A 22866-nucleotide genomic window follows, 5' to 3' on the forward strand; every position below is an offset into this window, starting at 1 on the left:
AACAATAATAAGAAAAATAAATTATTTAAAAAGAATAAGAATAACTATCTGTCATTAACCTTAACACGTAACTGATTGTATATATCGTCAATTTCAACGACAAAAAATACAACGTAATTGTGTGGACTTAAAAATAATTACAAAATGGCTAAATAAGTATGAAATTACAATTTTTTGTTTCTTTATTTAATTAATAATTGAAATTTATATAATATTATCAATTTAAAAAAAAATACTTTGAATTTAGATTTAACATTATGTCATTTTAAAGCGTGTTTTTTTTTTTTTTAAGTAGACAACATTTCGTATTTTATTTCTTCATAAATACATTCTGATAAATAAATACGTTCTAATAAATAAATACATTTTCTAACACCGATTACTGCATAAGTAGCTTAAATTTTAAAAATGATTAAAATAGCTTGTTTTCAATCCTAAATTGAAATTTAGTATTAAAATATTAATGTGGATATATAAATATTATTTATATCTTTATATTTTTAACAAAGTCTTTTTACTTCTCAGTTAATACTGCCAAGAATTTATGCAATTTAGACTTGATTTATTATTTTAAATAGGACTTTAAAAAACCAACTGAAGTAATTTCTTCGCAATATTTGACGCCTAAAATAAAATGAAACTTCCAAATTCAGAGATCAAGAATCATGTCTATGGTGTGTGTGTGTGGGGTGGGTGGGTGTGTGTGTATGATATATAGATATATATTATAGCTGCAGGGCGTGCCATGCACACCCCGAGCATTTAGCTCACATACTATCTAGTTGTCCAACTCACGCGGGAACGACCTACAGTCAAAAGCACAATGCGGAACTAAGAGTGCTTTATTACCATCTCTGTCACTCCTACGGCATTCACCTTAATATCGCTCCTCTAAATGCTCCTAGGGAAATTGAGTCAATTGTCGAGAATGGGAAGTACCGCATATACTGGAACTTTATATTCTCGACAATTGTTTCTGTTGCTCACTCGAGGCCTGACATGGTTCTTCTTGACTTCGAGAAGCCGACCATGTTCGTTATCGAATTTTCGGCACCAACTGACAAAAACGTCATAGCCAAGGAGAATGAAAAGAAAGAGAGTTATCGAGACCTTATAAGGGAGTTGCAACGATTGTACCCGGAATATTCTGTTAAACTGATCGTCCTTATCATCGGCGCTCTTGGAGGTGCCAAGCTTTCACTTGATAATGGGCTAAAAAGCATCCCTGCGTGTCAACAAATTGCTAGAACACTTGCGGGAAAAATGCAGAAGGCGGTTGTCCTTGGGGCGCTCCGTGTTCTTAGGGTGCACGAGGCTTTTGCTGGATCGTCGTATTGATTCCTTTACAGACTATCTCACGGTTGTGAGACGTGGTTGTGGCTGAAATTTTACCGCGATTTGGCTGGAAGCGGGTGCAATTTTTCAGATTAGCACCCGCTCCCGGCGAAATCCTGCGGTTGTCCTTATGACAAATTTTTAATTATATATATTTCCAAATGTAAAATATGTATTCTGCAGTGCTTCCGACTGAAATATTAAATTTCGAAATTATTAAAAAAAATTTAGAGTTAACTAAAAATCTTTAAAAAACTGTAAAATAGTTGTTTCGTCTTCTATTTGTCAGTATATCCACATCTTTAGTTTTATTCTTATTTTATCAGAATCTGTAAAAATATGTTTCCGATTTTGATAACGCGAAAATCATACGGTGTAATCATACATATTATCGTGCTTATATGAATACTAACACAGGAATAAAATTTATTATTCTTAATTTTTTCTTTAAAGTTTTAAAGAGATCCTTTTCGAGTTCTATCTTACAATATGAGTGTCACCGAGTGGAAACCAAACTTCAGGGACAGACTATTAAGCATAATTAAACACCCTTAGAACTGATAGATTTCTCTCTATTCTTAATTTTCAGATTTCTCAACTTAATACAAGTACATAATTAATATAAGCAGTAATCATTCAACAAATTATTTATTTATTTATTCTATAATTATTTTTCTATAATTGTTTCTTAATTAATAACTTTAATAATTAATTATTTTGTTAATTGTTAAAAATGGTAAAGATGGTTATATTGTTATGAAAAGTAAACAATTAATTCATGTGAAATTAATTAATAAATGTAAAATTAAATATGATAATAATGATTTGAATAGAAATATAAATAATTAGAAGAAAAAAATCCTGTTATGTTCATAACCACTTACAAATTATAGGAAATGCATTACAGACCTATAATAATTTTCCTATAATACTTTTTCGTAAGATAACAATCAAATTTTGCAACCCATTTAATTAAAAAACAATGATTATTATTTAAAGTTAATTTTTTACTGCTTATTATTAACCAAAAGAGTGCAAACGTAAATTAATTCAGTTATAATTTGCTTATAATAAATAATAGTTTATTCATATGATTATACTTAAACATAAAATAAAGCGAGAACCTAATTATTATTTAAAATTTAAACAAAAACCTTAAACAAAAACTTTAAACTGAATGCATTATTAATAATTATATTTTATTACGTTGCGATGAGCAAGTTTATCTAGAAAAAATGTTTACATAAAAACTAGACCGGTGAATTTGTATTTAAAAAAAGAGATCAAGAATTGACAGTCATCGACTATGTATAAAAAATGTCGACATATATTTCACTTTATAAACTTCTCGTTTAATAGCTTTTTACCATCGTTTGAGCACTTTTTTTATCTTTTTTCTTGACAGTGGTTATATATCATATTACCAAATTCACAAAATTTTAAAGTTCATCTTTCTGATGAAAAAAACCCGCGAGATAATATTCTAATAACGTTTATTCAATCAAAAGTGAGCAATGTTTACATGCTTTCCATGTAAGCTATTTTAAAGTTTCGACTGCAAATAGTTTTTTACTGAACATTTTTGACAGAAAACTTGAAATTCCAGAGCCATAAATAGCCCTTTTTACGCCAGATGTGAACGTACCCCCCCCCCCCCTTAAACAATTGAATAGTGCCGTAGAAAAATATTTAAAAAATTTTTATTTCACGGAAAATAGTATCATCTAATTTTTTAAATATTACATCGAGGTATTAACTATTTTTGTCGACTGATATACAATATAAAACTCCCATAAAATCCCGTGAAATCCTTTTGGAGCTTTTTAGACATATGTATGCTAAAAACTTTGACATCCGTTGATATCCTTTCAGAAAATCCTGGAATGTGTTATGGAGATCCTCTGAAAATTCTTTAAAACTCCTCAATGATTTTACATTCCTTAAAATCCATAAAAGTCCCTTATAAGCTTATCATTTTTTAAAGCCGTTGTTAGTCATTTAAAAGCATACTATAAAAAAAAATTTCTCAAAATTTCAGATCGTTAACCGCCATATTGGATGCGCTAGGTTTGGGGGAGGGGGGGGGCGTCCATTTTCGTTTTAATTTTTTTTCCTTGTTTCTATCGTTGGAGAAAATCTGAAAAATGTATAGAACTTTTTTCAATTATTCTCAACGTGCATGATTTTTTAGAAAGTTTTTGCCGATAAATTCAATTTTTTTCGAAAAAATCATGCACATTGAGCATGATTAACATAAGTGTTGTGCATTTTTTTGATTTTTTCTAACAGAAACAGAGAAAAAGAAACGAAAATAGACGTCCCCCCTAGCTCATCCAATATGGCGGCTAACGGTTTGAAATTTTGGGAAAAATCATTTTACCCGGCTATACTTTTTGGCTGAATCCCTAGAAACCCCTTGAAATTTCATTTGTTCCCTTAAGTTCTCTAGAAATAAAATTATTTTAAACCCCTTTCAAAATTCAAATCTCGTTAATTTTTATGTATTTTTTAAATACCCTTAACACTTTAAAATCCTTTCAAATTTTTAACATCCATTAACTCGAGGGGCTAGTCACTCAGAAATCAGGAAGGCAGACTAACAGTGACTGCCACCGGAATAACCAAGATTTCGTAGAGACGTCCCTCTGACTAACTCCAGATTTCTCGTGAGTTACTACGAGACTCCCTAGAAAAGTTAATCGCGTGGTACTAGAAACAGATCTCCCGAGTGTTCCCGACTGAGTTACGAATCTTTCCGACGGGTATTTCGCCGAACCAGCCGACTGGACTTACTGAGACTTACTGAGACTAACCGAGACTAACTGAGACTAACCAAGGAACAACGCAATAGAATTTAGAGATTCCTACTGACCTCCACAAGATCTTTCGAAAGTCTGGGAGTCACATAAAATATCAGTGACCGGTCCTTGCATTAACTCGTGAAATCCCCAGTAATTTCACAAAATCGAATAAAATCCCGTAAAACATCTTCAAATATCTTTTAAACTTCCTTAAAAAGTGGTGATATCTTTTAAACTCTTGAAATTTGATTTGTTTTTTAATTCCCTGAAATCTTTGAAAATACCCTAAAAGTTTTTAAATCCCCTGAAATTGTTGAAATTAACTGAAATCCATTAAAAACGCTTAAATTCTGTAAATAAAATTATTGTAAAATTCCTTAAATCTTCGAAATCCTTTAAATTTCTGAAATTTTACGAAATCATTTGAAATTCCTCAGAAATGTTTCATCTCTTAAGTTCTCTATAATCACTTAAAGCAGAAATTTTTTTCATTTAAAGTGACAAAAACCTAACTGCAGATTAAGGCACTCAAGTTCAAATTTTGAATTTTAAACTTTTAATTTTGACGATAAATAGTTTACATCTTTAAAACGTAATCTTCTGATACTTTTCATTTGAACAATTTTGAACAAAAGGCCGTTCAACTGACGAATTTTAAATTACACATTTTTATAAATCAGGGTGTCTAGCAACCCAGGAAATCCGAGAATTTTTGGTTCTTTGAACAATTCGTGATCAGATCCGGAAAATCTGTGGTCATAAATTTAAATTAGAATTTTTAAAAACATTAGTATTTTCTGCAAAAAATTATCTTATTATAAAATTATACAATTCAATACTAAAAGCGTGTGACCAGGTGGACTTCGTTAATTTTTTATCAGCCAATCAGAAACTGGGAAATCTTTAAGATTTCATTTTGATCAGGAAAGAGAATTTTGTATTTTTTTTCTAGCAATTTGCCTATCGTATTATGATCTGTAGTTGTTACAGGGGTAGGGGAATAAAAAAATGGCATATTTCCCGATTTATTCTCGGAAACCAAATCGCAGATATGCAAGATGTTGCATATTTGATTTGTAATTGCATTTTTGATTTATGATAATTTCTGACAAACTTGATTCCACGATTGAAACAATTAATAATTGAACTTAAATAAAAAAAAAATAGTTAACATCCTACTTATTTAAAATTAGATTTATATTATGTGATATTTAATTTATGATATTTCAAATGATTAAATCAATTTTTTTTTACAATTTTTACAATTTCCGGTAAAAAGATTAATTAAGTGTCATTGTCCGGGTTTTCTATGTTTAAAAAATTACCGATCATTCTCTGGTTCAGTGACCACCCTATTTTCAATTTATTAGTTCTATGGTAAAAGATTCAAAATTCAAAAAGATCTGATAATTATATTATTTCTTTACCAATTTATTAATTGCATCTAATTCTTATTTTTATTATTAGTGTTCGCAATTTTCTGTAGTTAAATCAAATAAAAAGAAGTGTGAATTTGTAAAACATTTTCAATTGATCAATTGCAGCTACACCAGATTATCGACGAGGCTTTGCATTCACCTTGTGAAACTTTACACGCTGCTGTGTACATGTGGATGATTGAAAAAGGACTTCATGGAGAACTTATTGCCCTTGCAGCTCCTTCTTTGGAGGCTTATCTAATTCGTGTTGGAGCTCCGGAGTTACTCTGGCAGTATTACGAAAGGAATAAAAATCACGCAGCTGCTGCTAAAATTTTAGATTCTTTAGCCACAAAACCTGGGTACAATATAATTTAAATTCCTCAATTGCAATGGTTTTTTGTTTGTTATTTATTCTAATGTCCAAAATTTCGTTTACAGATCTGGCGTACCGTTATCGCAACGAGTCGAATATTTAGCTCGTGCTGTTGTTTGTATGCGAAGTGATAGAGCCGGTTATGCTCCCTATCTTGGAGTTTTTCTACGAGAACTGGAAGACAAAGTGGAGGTGGCGAGAATACAACAACAGGTATAATTTAAAAAAAGTTTACAAATAAACATAAATTTCTTTGGATTAAAGATCTGCATTTGAAATTGCGAATCATTATTAGTCTTGAATCTATTTTCATTTTTCAGATATTGGAAACTATTACGAATCAGGAAAATATTCTTGACTCTGTTTCTGTTCGAGATGCGAAAATTAGACTCAATTCTTCTTTACTAGATATTACACAGGTTTGTTCAAGTTTATTAAAATATTGAATAACTACTCTTTTATTTTAGATTTTTAGATTCAGAATTTTAACAACTTGAACATTTTCAGTTGTACGAAGAATACGCTGAGCCGCTTCAACTTTGGGAGTGTAAGCTGGCGATAATCCATTGTTCCGGACATCAGGATTCGATGTTGATCCAAGGAATTTGGACCAGCATTATCGATAATGGTAAAAATTGATTTTTATAATTTGATTCATTACAATTCCATCAGACTTTTCATGTATTCACTTGAAAATTTATTTTTACAACATGCCTAATTTTTTGATTTGATAACAATGTGAAAAAAATCGGTTTCAGAATTAAGAAATGCTGCGGCTCCAGCATCGGAAGACAAGATAGCAATTCTGATGAGCAAAATTAAGCAACTTGGGCAAGAATATTCTGGAAGTCCTCATTGTTTCCCCATAGGTTAAAAAATAATAATTATCTTTTTTGCAACGTTATTTGAATAAGTTTAAATTATAATTAAGATTTATTTTTTAAAGATTTCTTATTGAAACAACTTGAAATACGAGCCTGTCGACTGAAAATATCCAACGATCATATAATTAGAGGACTTCTGCAATTAGGAGTTCCGATAGAAGATCTGTTGGATTACTACGATAAGTAAGACACAATTGAAATACAAATTTTTTTTCCAAATTCTTTGTTTTTTTTTTAACTGATTCCGAATTTATTTCTTGATTTTTTCAGATTGATTGGAGGGAACAATCGCACTTGGTTGAATGAGGGTAACGAGTTTCATCTGATTGAATCGACTGCAAATTTAGTTAATTATTTTATATCGAACTCGAACGTGTCAAATAATTACAACAGGTGAGAGAATGTTCTAGGTTATTGAAATTTCAATTCTATTATTATATTAATATTTTAATTATATAGAATTTAGAATCGAATAATAAATCTATTTTAATTTAAGACCGAATTAATTTCGAATCGGACAGGTTATACATGCTCAAGTCACAGAATCGTTTCGAAACAAAATACGTTGATTTCGAGGGTATTTGATCGATTAATAAAAAAAATGTTTTTTATTTATAAGTATTAAAACTGTTGGAATTGGTGACGCAGTCTATAAAGAATTCTTTGATATTTTATATTGAAGCCTTGCAGATAAATCTTTCCGTTCACAGCCGAAATTCACCAAAAAATTTTAATTGCACAAATGGCGACGGATTTTCTGAAAATCTTTAAACCTGAAAACTTTTACAAAAAAAGTTTCTTAGCACTGTTCTCTGTCTTACGTTTCGTTTTTAGACATTTTCCCTACAATATGAATAAAGTCAGCTATGATAGTATTTTTCTTAAAACAGTAAAATTTCAAAACTTGTATGGACAAAATATTTTTAACTTGTAGATTTACGCATTATATTTTGTTCACCAAATTGTATTGTTTTGAGAAAAGTACAATTTTAGCTGACTTTAGTCATATTCAAGCAAAAATTTCGAATAAAACGCAGAACAGAGAAAAGTGATAACAAATTTGTTTCGAATTTTTCAAGTGCATCAACTTTGCTCTGTTGAATTTTTTCATTCCTCGTCTCGTTGGTGCAAAAAATTCGAAGTTTCAGTTATCATAAAAAGAAATTAAAAATTCTCTTGAAAAAGTGAAATATCTGTATTGGTTTAGGTTTCGAGACTACATCACTGTAATATAAAATTTCAGCGTCTGTCTGTATGTATGGGTACCTGGAGAAGAAAATATCTTTATGAAAGATTAGGAAATTTCATGCAAAGTTTTCACTAGATATAAAATATATTTTACTATAATTTTTATGAGTCTTATATACTTGTGTCCAAGTTTCATAAAGATGGTTAGAAGACTTGCAAATTATACAAATAAAATGTTTAATTTCGTTGAAATGTAGAAAAGTTATATACTTCTCATAATTTTGAAAGTGTTTACAAAATAGGAAAAAAAATCTTTCTGATAGATTAGGAAATTTCGTTCAGAGTTTTGACTAGATATTAAATATATTTTTTACGAGTTTTAGACATTTTTATCGAATTTTTTGGTACACGACAAAAAGATTTAAAAATTATCCTAATGACATTTTTAATTTCGATAAATATTTAAAGTTTTTAAGCTTTTCAACATTTTTAAAATGGTCAAAAAATGGAAAAAAAATAGTTAATGGATCAAGTAATATCAATCCAAATTTCTACTAGATATAAAATATCTTTCGAAAGTATTCTCATGAAATTGGTTAATTAGCCCAAAATTTAAAGTTAGATAATTTTCAAAAATGTGCAATTTTTGTTATTAAGAAATCCGTAAGTTTAAAACGTTATTTTTATTAGATTTTAACAAGATTAACCAATTATGTTAATGAAATTTTTCAATTAGACACAATTTGAAAATGTTCTAGATTAATTAATCAAAGTTGATTTGCATTAAAACTGAAGTTTGAACAGACGGTATCAAAGCCTACGGCTTAATGTATTACTGTAGTAAATTTAAAAACACATACGTTTTTTTATTAACATTATATTGAACAACATACCTACTTCTTATATGCTGTTCAATTTTGTATACACCGTTTTCAACGCTTTTGCCACTCAAGCATGTTAGCCTGTCAAATTTAAAATGAATTCGATCATTAAACATAGATATCAGTTTTAATAATTTTTATTGCAGGATGAAAATAATTACCAAGTGTCAGGACGTTATTTCGAAATGCTTGACGATCCTCTTTAGCAAACCAAATGGAGGACAATTGATAGAAAAACTGAGATCCATACAAAGTGTTCTTAATCGTTTGTGAGCTTCCAGTGTGAAGCTTAGGTGAATCATGATGATTAGTTTTGAAGACTTTCATAATATAACGTCGTGTAAAAACCCAAAGAGAAACTCGATATTTTTACTGGTCTGCGCAGTGCTTTTTTTACATAATTTGATGTTTTGCAATTGTTATTTTTAAATAAACACATTCCGTTATTAAAGGAAGTTCTGATAAAAATTATTTATTTTATATCTCCTTTTTATCAATAGGTACTATTTTTTATTTGGTTGAAAATGTTCAAATTATGTGATGAAATAGACCGGGTTTAGAAATAATAATTAGAAGCTGAAAATATTATTTGTTTTTGCCATATATATGGCTATTATTATGTTATCAAGTTCATGAAACTGTGAAGAATACATTTTTAGCATTAGTGTTAAATATTATTTTGGAAAATTCGTTATAGGAGCGTCTACAAAATCACGTGTGAAATTCAAAATGCAAGCATTTTTAAACTCTGATTTCACAAAATAAAATAAAAATATGTTCACTGTTACAACCTAATAAATTAATGCAGATGAGGAAATAAAGTGAGTTGTAACTTTTCTTAGCTTATTAAGGCATTTAAATGGGATTTTTTAAATTTACTAATAAGATTGGAAGACATTGTTTCGGAAAAAGTTAGTTTATTCACGAATAAAATAATAATTATATTTTTAGTAGACTAGTAATATTAGACATTTATAAATACACTAAGATTAACTTAAAATTAGAAGTGATATAAATCGCATTATGTGGATGTTTTAGGTGTTTATCAGTTATTCTATAGAGAATTTCAAAATTGAATATTTCAGAATTGACGATTATAAATTTTTTGAAACACTTATTTAAAACAAAATCTTTGAAAATGTTCAGTGTTATATCTGATAATAATCGAACAAATTGAATTCAATTGTGATTTTACTTTTATACTTAATTACCACTTCCAGAACGATCGAAAACTTTCTTAAGTTCTAAAATTGAAATCAAATCAACATGTTTTCACACAAAAAAAAAACTATTCTTTATGAAAATAAATTAATAGCGCGGAAAAGGGCCGATTGTGATGTTGTATGCTTTATCTGTCTTATTTGGCAGCTTTCGTCTTCGATTTCGGTGCTTTGGGTTTCGCTGTTGGAGACTTGGCAGTTTTCTTCGCCTTCGCAGGAATCTTTTTCAATGCAGGTCCGGAAGTCTTCTTAGACACCAACTTCTTCGTAGTAGGCTTCTTGACTGGAGACTTTCTCGCCACAGCAGTTTTCTTGGCCATATCCACCTTTCTCACCGTTTTTAGGGGTTTCTTCAGACTCATGGGCTTCTGTGCGGCACTTTTTGTTTTGGCAGCAGCCTTTGGTTTCGCTGCGCTCGATTTTGCCAATTTGAAAGATCCAGACACACCCTTTCCTTTTGTCTGGATGACCTGGCCTTGTTCGACTGCAGTTTTCAGGTACTTTTTGATGAAAGGCGCTTGTTTTTCAGCATCAAGCATGTAGGTGCCGACGATGTATTTTTTGATTGCCTGAATCGAAGATCCACCACGTTCCCGCAAGGCTGAAATAGCAGCTGTCACCATCTCAGAAGTTCGAGGATGAGACGATTTTGTTGCTGGTTTCTTGCCTTTCGTCGACGTGACAGACTTCTTCGGCGTTGCCTGGACTGCTGGTAATGCTACAGCTTGAGTTTCACTCATTTTCGAAGAATAAATGTCTTTCTTGCAGATAATCAACTCTCAAATGATAGATTCGGAGAATGACAAATGACAATCATTTTCCGCTCTTTAAACAAATGATATCATTAGAGAACACGGATGCTATAGAGACTCTGCGGCAATTCGTCCAAGCAGTTGGTCAAATATTCGCAACTCAGTACTGATTCTTGGAACAAAATTGTTTATTTTTCAAAAATTATTAATGATAAGTTAATCCAGTTTTTTGGGTTTAACAGCCTTCATATCTTCAGTGATGGGTGATTATAGCGAAGCGTGTATTTCGTTAGATTACAAATTCGCAGCATAAATTATTTAAACAAAATAGTAATTTTAATAAATAAAGGCTGCAAGTATTTTTTGTTTTGTAGATTAATGTTTAAAGTATTCCATTTTAATGAAGGTAAGTAATGCGAGGTTAAAAGATCTTTCCTGGAATCTGTTTTTGCAATAAGTAAATAAATGACTACACACAATTCAAATGATAAAATAAGTAAAGTATATTTTAAGTTCAATTCAAGAAACTTCTCGACGTTTTGAAACATTTCGTTTTATAAATTAATGCTCGTTATTAATAAACTTTCAGTAATTTGAATGAATTTTAATATTTCATAACTTATGGAGAAATTTAATAACCCCCCTTGGCCGACTAAAAGCACCGAATGGAGCCTCTACAAAGTACCCGTAAACACCCCATCGGGTCCCCATTCGATTCCTTTTTAAAGAACTCGAAAAAACAGCAAAATCAACTTTGAAATGGTTGAAATTCGGATTATACGTTAAAATTCCCTACAGAAGGTCACAGAATAATTGTAATAGTTTTTTTGAAACGGTAAAAAGTTTAATAAAATATAAGACGTATAACACCTGTTGACTGCTACTTACAGGCGATGCGTTTGAAGTCTAGCAGTGAACAGGCGTTATACGTCTTATATTCTTTTAAACTTTTCACCGTTGCAAAAAAAAACTATTGCGATCATTCCGTGATCTTCTATAGGGAATTTCAACGTAGAATCAAAATTTTAAGAATTTAAAATTTGATTTTGCTGTTTTTTCGAGTTTTTTAAAAAAGGAACCGAATGGGGACACAGTGGGGTCTTTACGGGTACTTTGTAGAGGCTCCATTCAGTTCCTTTGGTCCGCCAGGACCACGGGACCGAAGGAACCGAATGGAGCATCTACAAAGTACCCGGGCTATTTTAAAGTAGAATCCGAATTTACACCATTTAAAAGTTGATTTTTCTGTTTTTTCGAGTTTTTTAAAAAGAGACCGAATGGGGTCTTTACGGGTACTTTGTAAATGCTCCATTCGGTTCCTTCGGTCCCGTAGGCCCTGGCGGACCAAAGGAACCGAATGAAGCCTCTACAAAGTACCCGTAAAGACCCCATTCGGTCCCTTTTTAAAAAACTCGAAAAAACAGAAAAATCAACTTTTAAATGGTGTAAATTCGGATTCTACTTTAAAATAGCCTATGGAAGGTCACGGAATAATCGTAATAGTTTTTTTTTAAACGGTAAAAAGTTAAAAAAAAAAGACTTATAACGCCTGTTGTCTGCTACTTACAGGCCATGCATTTGAAGTGTAGCAGCCAACGGACGTTATACGTCTTATATTTTTTTAAACTTTTTACCGTTGCAAAAAATACTATTGCGACTATTTCGTGACCTTCTATAGGGAATTTTAATCTAGAATCCCAATTTCAACAATTTAAACCCAGATAGCACAAAAGTTTGCAGCAAACTTGCCTAAAGTTTGCGGTGAAAGTTTCGGAAACTTACACCACAAGCTTTAGGCAAGTTTGCCGCAAGTGAGACAATGTCCGCCTTACGGCAACCTTGTGAGGCAAACGTGAAGAAAACTTGCATCGTAAGTTTGATGGAAGCTTTCGAGGCAAACTTGAGGGAATCTTACAACGCAATTTTGAGGGAAGCTTGCTCAGCAATATTGTGGAAATCTTGCAACGCATTATTTAGGGAAGTTTGCGACGCAATAGTTAGGAAAGTACTATCATTTTGGTCTCAGAAGAGCTGTTTTAAGCATACTCCGAGGAAATAAACGGAAAGAAAAGGAATTAGAACACGTCAAATTAAAGTGCCATATTATTGGGCTACCTATTTCTAAGTCCGAAGGTGAAGGCCTTTGACTTACTTTATGTTCAGACATAAACTCAAAAAACGTGTATCCAGTTGGTGCATTCTACGGAAACAAAAACCTACAGATGCGAATGAGTTTCTTAAACCATTTGTAGAAGAAGCCATAGAGCTTTGTGAAAATGGATTGAATGATATAAATGTGAAAGTTTCAATTGGTGCTGTTATTTGCGATGCGCCAGCAAAGTCATTTGCCTTTTATTTAAAGGGACACACAGCGTACGACATCTGTTCTAAATGTCTGATAGAGGGACAGTATGTTAAATTGAAAGTAACAAGAAAAAACGGAAGGCAAAAGGGAAGGATTTGTTTTCCAGGGATAGGACCGTTAAACATGAGAAAAGACGAGGATTTCGCTCGCAATCTATGCGAGGAATTTGATTTTGGTAGAGAGTCTATCTTGTATACAATTGGCGGATTTGGTTGTATACCTTGTGTGTCCTTAGATTATATGCATCTAATTCTTCTCGGCGTTGTGAAAAAGCTAATCTCGATATAAGCGCATCTCGACTAAGCGCATCTAGTATGAACAAATTTCGCAAAACTGATTGACACTGCGATATAGTATGCCAAGTGAATTCGGGAGAGAACCACGATGAATAAGAGAATATGGTTTTTGGAAAGCTACCGAATTCAGGAAATTTTTTACTTTATACCGGGCCCATTGTCTTAAAAAATATTTTACCGTCTGAAACGTATGCCAATTTTCTACTGATACATACAGCAGTGTCTATTCTAGTGAGTGAGACTCATCTTCACGATTTCAGACACATAGATAGTGCTCACGAAATGTTGGAACATTTCGTCAAAGATTTTGCAAGAATTTATGGAAAAGAATGCGTATCCCATAACGTACATAATCTATTACACATATGCATTGATGTAAAGAAATATGGAGTACTGGATAGATTTAGTGCTTTTCGTTTTGAAAATTATATGACAACAATCAAAGGCATGATCAGAAAAGGGGACAAGCAGCTTGAACAAATAGCACGGAGGTATGCTGAAATGGAAGCCGCTGAAATAGAGGATGCTGTGGAAGAATCATCATCGACTCCGGAGTTATCTTTAAAGCAGCCACACAATAATGGACCATTAACAGAAGAATGCAGTAACGTGTGCAACAATATAAAGTAATGAATAATAAGTCGTACTGTATTAATTGCAATGTTGTAAATGACAGCTGTCTTCTTTTGAAGGATAGGATCTTTGCGTCAATTGAAAATATCTTACGCTATGAGAATAATAATGTTCGCCTAATCGGAAAGAAACTGATACCAAGAGAACAGTTGTATGATGAACGTGACTCAAGGCTTTTGAATATTCACATCATGATTACTTCGAGTGAAGAACGATCTTCATGGTCTTTAGATGAAGTTCTGGCTAAGGTTTGGGAAGTACCATGCCAAAGGGGTAGGATCGTCATTCCATTATTACATTATTGCTGATAATGAATTTTAAGATCTTTACAAACAGGAGAATTTTCAAATTGCAGTAGGTCCAATTTTATCTCATTCATATCACTTGTCCTTCTTTTTGTTGTTTCAAAACATTATTCTTGGAATAATTTGACTGTGAGACAATGTTTTTTATTTTAAGAAATAGGAATACGATTTATTTAATTCAGCAACATTTTTTGAGGTAAATAACAGTGAATAATTATCAATATTTTTGCGCAATATTTCTTCTAAAATTTCCGGTAACGCTCCACATAGTAAGTTATCATACTCTAATATGAGATGTTTTGAAACACTCTAGACAAAATCAAACGAATCGTGAAAATAGTATTTTTTTCTATATTTTAAAATATTTTTATCAGTTCTGCATAGATTTTCTTAGCCCTCTGGTGGCGCTCCTGGGAAAGCCAGTACTTAGGTGTAGTATGAAAGTAAAAATTACCCAATGGGATATTTCTTGATTACTTAATTTTACAATTCCATACTCTTATAATAACAACTACTTAATTTTTTTTACATTCTCATAAGATAAGGTATCAGTTTTGTGTAAAATTTGACCCCCCCCCCCTCCCAGTTTTTGTCAAACGTCCACGTTTTGAGACCCCGTGAATCCGAAAAACAGGTTTTTACGAATGTTTCTGTCTGTCTGTTTGGTGTATGTATGTATGTCTGTCTGTGAACATGATACCTTTTGAAAAAATTAATCTATTTGATTGGCCTCTGGTGCACTCTTTTAGTGTCCTGAACTAAAGGCCAAGTTCGTTAGCCAGCCATTATGGATAAAAAATACAAAAAGTGGGCACATTTTAAATATTTTTGAGAACACTTTTTTCAAAATTCAAAAATTCTCTGCACGGCTATTCATAGTATTCAAAAATTCGAACAATTTATCTAAGGATTTTTTTCATAAAATACAAAATTATTAGAGTTATAGCATTTACAAAATTCCAAAAAACACACGAAAATGAATCTTTTAAGCTAATTAACGGACGATATGAAAAAATGGCAAGAGAAGAGAAAGTTTGATTACTAAATGCGAGAAAATTGCAATACAACGTTTAATAACCATTTTTTTTTTTTAAGAATGCCCATTTTTTTAACGGGACAATGAAACTTCGTCTGCTTTAATACCAATGCTAGTTACGAATTATAATAATATACATTTATGGGAATGATTTAAAATTTCAGGGATAAACTTGAGTGCGAAGCACGAGATACGTGATGAGAATGTGTTCGTTAAAGTCTATGGCGAAAGATCGAGCGCGTAGCGCGAGGTAAATGCATTATGGAGACCGAGATAAATATATTATCGAGCGCGAAGCGCGAGAACCAACAGTCGCGCGCCCTCGGCGCGCTCAAACTTGCGAGCGGCAGATTTTTAAACTAAACCTTTCTTCAATCGATTTAAAAGAGTTACCTTAATAGGAACATGAAGTTCATTTATATCGGTCTTACAATCAAATTAAATTAATGGAAAGATAGGGATGAATCCGAGTCAAATTTCTCTTATTGTTAAATAAAAACAAACGTATTGCAATGTACAACTTTTTTACCAATCTGTCGGTCATCATCAGACAACTATACGTGAAAAAAAAACAATCTTTGGAATTGTGCTCCTGATAAAGAAAATTAAAATAACTAGAATTGAATACATAATAATTTAGGAAAAATAAAAGAGGTTCTTAATGATTGAAAATGAAATTAAAATATTTTTTTCAGAACGAACCACATTAGTCAAACGATGAATCAACAGTGACCAATGCATTAGTTAATCATTAGCTCAAAAAGTCAACTTTTTGCCAATACCCCACAACAGATTTTATCAATAACTATTCATCAATATTTGAACATTTTGATTTTATGCATTTAAAGCTAAAATTGAAAGACCAGAAAATAATATAAATTTGGCAAACGATAACTGAAATTGAAAAATTTTATTGCTTGCAGAGAGAGAAAACAGAGAAAATTGATTTGTCCAGTACCCAAGACAAGAAAGTCTTAGCTTGACTTCCAAGTTTGTGAACTTCGTTCAATAAAATGTCGAGGTGTTGACCATGGTAGTGTCAAATAATTGTTGATGGTGGTCATAAATAATCTTTACCAGTAGGAAGTACACACTATAACTTTCAAAATCCCAGAAGACATTATTTATTTCGGTACTTACTATTGCTTAGAATAAAACATAAATGATCATAGATATCTAAAAAAATGTGCATACGGTCTGCTGTAAAATCTATCCCACATACCTTTAAAATAAGTTTGGCCTTTCTTAGGCTTTGCAAATATCAGATGCTCCGAGTTGCCGGCGATATAATATTTTTTGTACTTCAATGTTTAGAATATTTCATAATTTTATTTTATCAGAGTTGCTACAATATTCTGTACGTATATTACTGTGTGTCGGAAAATATTCTTTTCAAGAATCAAGTAGAACGTGGTATAAAAAAATTGTATTGTTAATTACTTATAATCTATGAAAAGTTTAAAGTATGCAGGTGTAGGGGATCATCTCGACGTGTCCAAATGACGAGGTGTCATCTCGTTAGGACGAAATAAGAAGGTGCCATCTCAGGTGGCGAAACACGGAAGGTTAAAAATCCTATATAAATAGTATTGGGTACATCAACGCCCTCTGAAGCAGGGAACCTTTTAGTTGGTTCCATGGACATAGGAAACACAGGACTAGGCAATACAAGATCAGTTGAACAAATTAGTTCTACGAATCAATTTTGACAAACTTTTAGTTCCACTTTAACTACAATAAAATATTATTTTTATGGATCTTTTAACACTAAAAAACATTTCAAAACTCGGCAAAGATTTCTAAAAACATTTTCAGACTTAAAAAACGTTTTCTTACACAAGTACCCGTAAAAAATTGAGAAGGCTGAGGAAACAAAAATGTGAATATCTACATTTATTCCCAGGTATGGGAATTTTAATTACTGAAGTTTTCTTAATTTTTGTCTAGGTTCATTTTCAATAGGAAATAGTTTCAAGGAGTCCATGCAAAATGAGATTTTTTCCTAGGTAGACTCAAATTAAGAATTCATGATAATTGGGTATGTTTTTCAAAGTTCGAATAAAATGTAATTTAAATTTTTAGGCCCATCCTACTTCATATATTTCTAAAATTAATATTCTGCTTTAATATTACATACATAAAAAAGTTTTTACGTTTAGAAATATACCTTTAACACTTACCTTCCTTAATATTATAATTTCATGTTGCGAGAGTTTAGAGAATTCATGTACCTACCTCATTACTTAAGTCATTAAGATTAAGTCTACAGAAATTACATTTAAAACCTAATATTTGAGTACCGTTTAGATTTAAATTGAAAGACTGACTAAGTAAATAAGTATTTATAAGTAGGACTCACCTTACCCGTTAAATAAACATAATAAATATTAAATTAAATAAAACTTACTTTCGCAAAAACATAATAAACAGTGTGGTATTGAATAACTTGTTTTTTACTGGCCTCTTAATTCTGTACTTATATACATTTGCGCGATTATTTTATTGTTAAAAAATGCTCCCTGAGTATTCCTGTGCAAGCTGTCCTCAATATTGCTTCGCAAGCTTTCCTAACTATTGCGTCGCAAGCTTCCCTAAATAATGCGTTGCAAGGTTTCCACAATATTCCTAAACAAGCTTCCCTCAAAATTGCGTTGTAAGATTCCGTCAAGTTTGCCTCGAAAGCTTCCATCAAACTTACGATGCAAGTTTTCTTCACGTTTGCCTCATAAGGTTGCCGTAAGGCGGAAATTGTCTCACTTGCGGCAAACTATTGTGCTATCTGGGGAAGTTGATTTTGCTGTTTTTTCGAGTTTTTTTTAAATGGAACCGAATGGGGACCCAATATGGTCTTTACGGGTAATTTGTAGAGGCTTCATTGGGTTTTTTCGGTCCGCCAGGGAAAACCAAAAAAATTTTTTAAAAATGCTTCAAATTAATTGTATAATAACTATAACGTTCTCAGTGGACACACAAGTCCTAAACTTGTCCTATATACGTCTTTCGGCGGACGTCTGCAAATATAACTACTATAGACAAGAATGAGTATTAATAACTATAAATTTAGAACTTTGAATTAATTTTTTAATTTAAAACCTTTAAATCACGTCCGACTGAAAAATGAGTTAACTGAAATACAGTCAAACCTGGATTCCGTGATCCTCCATTTAATGTTTCCGAGAATTAACGCCGTGCGACGGGGATTGGTGACAAGGGCTGCGGGAGGATGTGCGGTGCTCATTCAACATTACACAACAGAAAGAGAAACAGGAAAGAGAAAAAACAGGAGCAAAAATAAGTTCCGAGACTCCGGATTTAATGTCACACTCAGTCCAAAAATTCAAATTAAATCCAGGTTTGGTTGTATTTTCACTTAAAAATTGAGTAACAATTGTGCCCTATGAAGTTTTTAAATGATCTCTCGTAATATTGAATATTTTCCCCTCAAAGCTTACAAGAAAATAAAAAAATTTTAAATAATTAAATAATATTCAATATAATTGATAGTTTTAGCAATCTAAGAAACTAAGTAACTCAATAATTAACGTTAAACTCGCATAATTCCATGTGATATCTCGAGTTTAGATACACATTCTTCTTATGAAATAAAATTTACAAGTCACAAGTCTCCAAAATATGATAAAATAAAATATTCGCTGAAAAAAGGAGTAACGTGGGGGGAGGGTATAGATTTTTAGATTGATCTAGAATTCCTGTGTTGTTTATTTAAATAGAGGCGGTGGTCACTCAATGCTTTAGATGTGCCGCAACAAAGTCGACGTTGGAGCCATCTAGCGTATGCTCATATCCCTAAGATAAGAAAATAGATGACCGTTCAGATAATCGCGATAATACCCAGATACTTTTCAGATAATAGACTTAATAACTATATAAATTGCAGAAAACAATATAAAAACAAGTATAAATACATAAATAATTGTCAGAATAATTATTTATGCATTTATAGTTGTTTTTGGACTGTTTTCTATATGAAAATGTGTTTTTATGAAGAAAGAAGATTGTGCAATTATTTGGGAAGTATGTTGCCGGTGAAAACAACAACGAACAGTTACCGTGGTTACTGTTGACCATTTTGGAATTTTTGAACTTTGACTAGTGGAGTGAGGTGCGGGGAGTGCAATCGCTGCGCCATCTGGCGTATACTCCTAACGGGAACAAAGTATATTCTGACACTCTCGCCATTGGCGGCCTGTTTAAATAACACGTTCATTCCGCAGCACTGCTCCGAGCCAGATTGTTTATCAGGCGAAGAGCCTCGCAAAGTCATCATGTAAATCTCCCTACCTGGACCCATTAGTATCCAAGGTCTGTTGTTTCAGGCACTCCAGTGACACTCTTTTCATAAACTAATTGTCGCCACACTTTCCTGTCTTGGCATACCTCTTTAGCTTCCTTCACGTTCATGCATTTTCTCATTATATTAAAAATTTATGATAATTATACAATTTCGGGATTCTATTGTGAATATTATTTTCTCAGTCCATGTAAATATCTAAATGTGTATTGATAGTACTATCTAAATGTAAAATTAAGTAACGAGATGTTTTTTATGTGTGAAATTACAGTAATCAATCCAATTAAATTGAAGTAAAATTCTACCCCTACCAATACAATAAATAACTTGACCTATATTTATGCTATTAATTAGTGATTAATTAATAATCATCCACGGAAAGGTGTTACTGTAAAGCGAAAATTTTCAAAATAGTTACAAAATAGTGTTATATAATTTAAAAAATAATAAATTATGAACAATGTAGGTCTCGGATCGACTAGAATGCCTCTAAGCAAGCAGCATGGAATTTCGAGAAAAGTATTTCTTTATGAAGAAAAAGTAGAAGTTTCAAAGAAATAGTTCAGATTGGTATTATTTTTTGTTTGCGAGGAAAAATTAAATCAGATGATATAAGTATTGAAAAGTACCACGTCTATACACTCACCTAAATTCGGAACGTGCGTCACAGATATTTTTAGTGCGCCTAAACGTAAACACGTCAATGGAAAAAATCTTAATATAAAATGTAACCCTTAAGGGCATGTGACACAGCTAAATACCTATATTACCGACCTCACTTTTTCAGTTCACTGAATGTTTTTTTGAACCTAAGCACTTTTTTTGTAAATAAAATATCGAGCTGAAACTTTGGAAAATGTATTAGAGTACAATAAGGTACGTTTAGGTACTGCATTTTGGTAGGAACTTCACTGAAAATTATTTTATCTTTTTTCTGAACCTCGACATTTTTTGAACGTTCCAACTTTTTTTATACATAAAATATCGGTCTCAAACTTTGTGAAATGCAAGAGCCGAAAGAAAACTACGTTTAAGTACAAATCTTAATAATAAAAGATGTGAAAAAAAATTTCAACAATCAATTCCATCGGAATCAGCCGGTAACGTTGTAGACGAAAATACGAACCCTGGCGGCCACTAGACGAGGCTCCAGAGGGTTCGTATTTTCGTGTACAACTTTACCGGCTGATGCCGATGGAATTGATAGTTGAATTTTTTTTACATCTTTTATTATTAATAATTGTACTTAAACGTAGCTTTCTTTCGGCTCTTGCCTTTCTCAAAGTTTGAGATCGATATTTTGTGTATAAAATATCGGTCTCAAACTTTGATAAATGCAAGAGCCGAAAGAAAACTACGTTTAAGTACAAAGCTTAATAATAATAGATGTAAAAAAATATATTTCAATAATCAATTTCAACGGCATCAGCCGGTAACGTTGTACACGAAAATACGAACTCTCTAGAGCCTCGTCTAGTGGCCGCCAGGTTTCATATTTTCGTGTACAACGTTACCGGCTGATGCCGTTGGATTTGATTGTTGAAATATATTTTTTTACATCTTTTATTAGTGGACATCAGTAATTGTAATGAAAGTCGGTTAATACAGTACGGCAAGCGTCAGTGCAGTGATCCCAGATCTGAAACGAGATGTGGTCCAATGCTATGACAGGGCTATGTCCGTTTGAATATATGGTAGTAGAGTAGGAGACGCTGTAAATGACTGAGTTCCGCGCGCAACCCATTTCTCCTCTTCTGAATTTGAAAACTCGAAGGTGCACGATTGCCGGTCGGAGCACTTCGGCGATTCTAATTTATATGTCTATCTGCTAACTGCTTTGAAATAAATTGAGGAGATTGGGATTTTAATATCTGCAGATTTTGATGCTGACGATTCTCATGATTTGAATAGATCGCGCGTCTCTTGATATGCGTATATTTTGAGGTTATGTTATTTTATGTATAAAATATAAATTATATAAATAATAATACTATTATATATATAAATATATACGTATATTAATAATGATAATATTATAATTATGTTATATTATAATAGTCTTATTTATATCTTGATCCGCATTTAAAAGAAATGAAAGAAATTGGCGATTTTGGAATTCATCTCGTTTGGATAAAAACTCAATTATTTGATTGAAAAATTAATTATTTTGATGAAAATGTAACTATTTTTTAAAAATAGTCCTCTTTTCTATCAAAAGTTCAACTACTTTAAAAATTTTTTTTTTTATTTGAAGGTTCATCTCTTTCGTCGAAAATACATTTTGGAAACTGACAATTAATCAATACCATTTTTGGTTAAGAAATCATGTGTTTTGTTAAAAGCTCGTCTTTCTTTGTAGAAATTAAATTGTTTTATGGAAAATTTATACTTTTTGATTAAAAATTACATTTTTCGGTTGAATTATCAACTATAAATATTTTTTGGTTGTAAGTCGTTTTGTTGTAAATGCAACTATATTGTTAAAAATTAAAACCATAATTTTTGGGGTGGAAATACTCTTTTTGTTTTTAAAATTAAATAATTTCGTTAAAAGTTCATGTATTTTGTTGGAAATTGACCTTGTTTAGCAGAAATTTAATCTTTTTGGTTGAAATTGTATCATTTTTGGTCAAAAATGCAATTGTTTGGTTAAAATATCAACTGTACATCTCCTTGGGTTTAAAAGTCGATTATTTCACTAAGAGTTGAACTACTTTGTAAAAAAATACGTTTTTTGAACAATGTTTTTTAGTTATGGTTGAAAATTTAACTATTTGGTTAAAAGTTTAACTCTTTTATTGAAAACTCATATTTTTCGCTTAAAAAATTCAACTTTTTGTAGATAATTCGTCTTTTTTTACTTTAAAATTAAATAATTTCTTTAAAAATCCATGTATTTTGTTTAAGATTTGTCTTCTTTTGTAGATTATCAATTTTCTTGGTCGAAAATTCATCTGATTGTTTGAAAATTTAACAACTTTGTTTGAAATTAATTTTTTTTGTTAAAAATTATTTATCTTTATCTGAAAATGTAACTATTATATGATTGATTAAAAATTAATCG

At 31.5% G+C, this 22866-nt stretch overlaps 2 protein-coding genes across 4 annotated transcripts in view; one reads left to right on the top strand and one right to left on the bottom strand.

The window, feature by feature from the left end:
- LOC117176926 (nuclear pore complex protein Nup155) overlaps nucleotides 1–9338 on the top strand; it is a 33531-nt gene extending 24193 nt beyond the window's left edge. For 2 of the 3 annotated variants that reach the window (XM_033367323.1, XM_033367324.1), the window contains exons 19-26: nucleotides 5681–5916; nucleotides 5996–6143; nucleotides 6251–6349; nucleotides 6438–6558; nucleotides 6689–6799; nucleotides 6877–6997; nucleotides 7085–7207; nucleotides 9030–9156. In XM_033367323.1, coding sequence (XP_033223214.1) covers nucleotides 5681–5916; nucleotides 5996–6143; nucleotides 6251–6349; nucleotides 6438–6558; nucleotides 6689–6799; nucleotides 6877–6997; nucleotides 7085–7207; nucleotides 9030–9156 — 1086 coding nt within the window. Of the gene's footprint in view, nucleotides 1–5680; nucleotides 5917–5995; nucleotides 6144–6250; nucleotides 6350–6437; nucleotides 6559–6688; nucleotides 6800–6876; nucleotides 6998–7084; nucleotides 7208–9029 lie in introns of all 3 variants that reach the window. The other variant, XM_033367322.1, reaches the window with a different exon arrangement.
- A 597-nt stretch (nucleotides 9339–9935) lies between these two features.
- Nucleotides 9936–10904, bottom strand: LOC117177003 (histone H1.2-like). The gene has a single exon (XM_033367447.1). It carries the CDS (start codon nucleotides 10841–10843, stop codon nucleotides 10241–10243), a length of 603 nt encoding a protein of 200 aa, XP_033223338.1. The 5' UTR covers nucleotides 10844–10904; the 3' UTR covers nucleotides 9936–10240.
- Nucleotides 10905–22866: the final 11962 nt, after the last annotated feature.

This window comes from Belonocnema kinseyi, chromosome 7 (assembly GCF_010883055.1).
Source record: "Belonocnema kinseyi isolate 2016_QV_RU_SX_M_011 chromosome 7, B_treatae_v1, whole genome shotgun sequence".
Taxonomy (NCBI): domain Eukaryota; kingdom Metazoa; phylum Arthropoda; class Insecta; order Hymenoptera; family Cynipidae; genus Belonocnema; species Belonocnema kinseyi.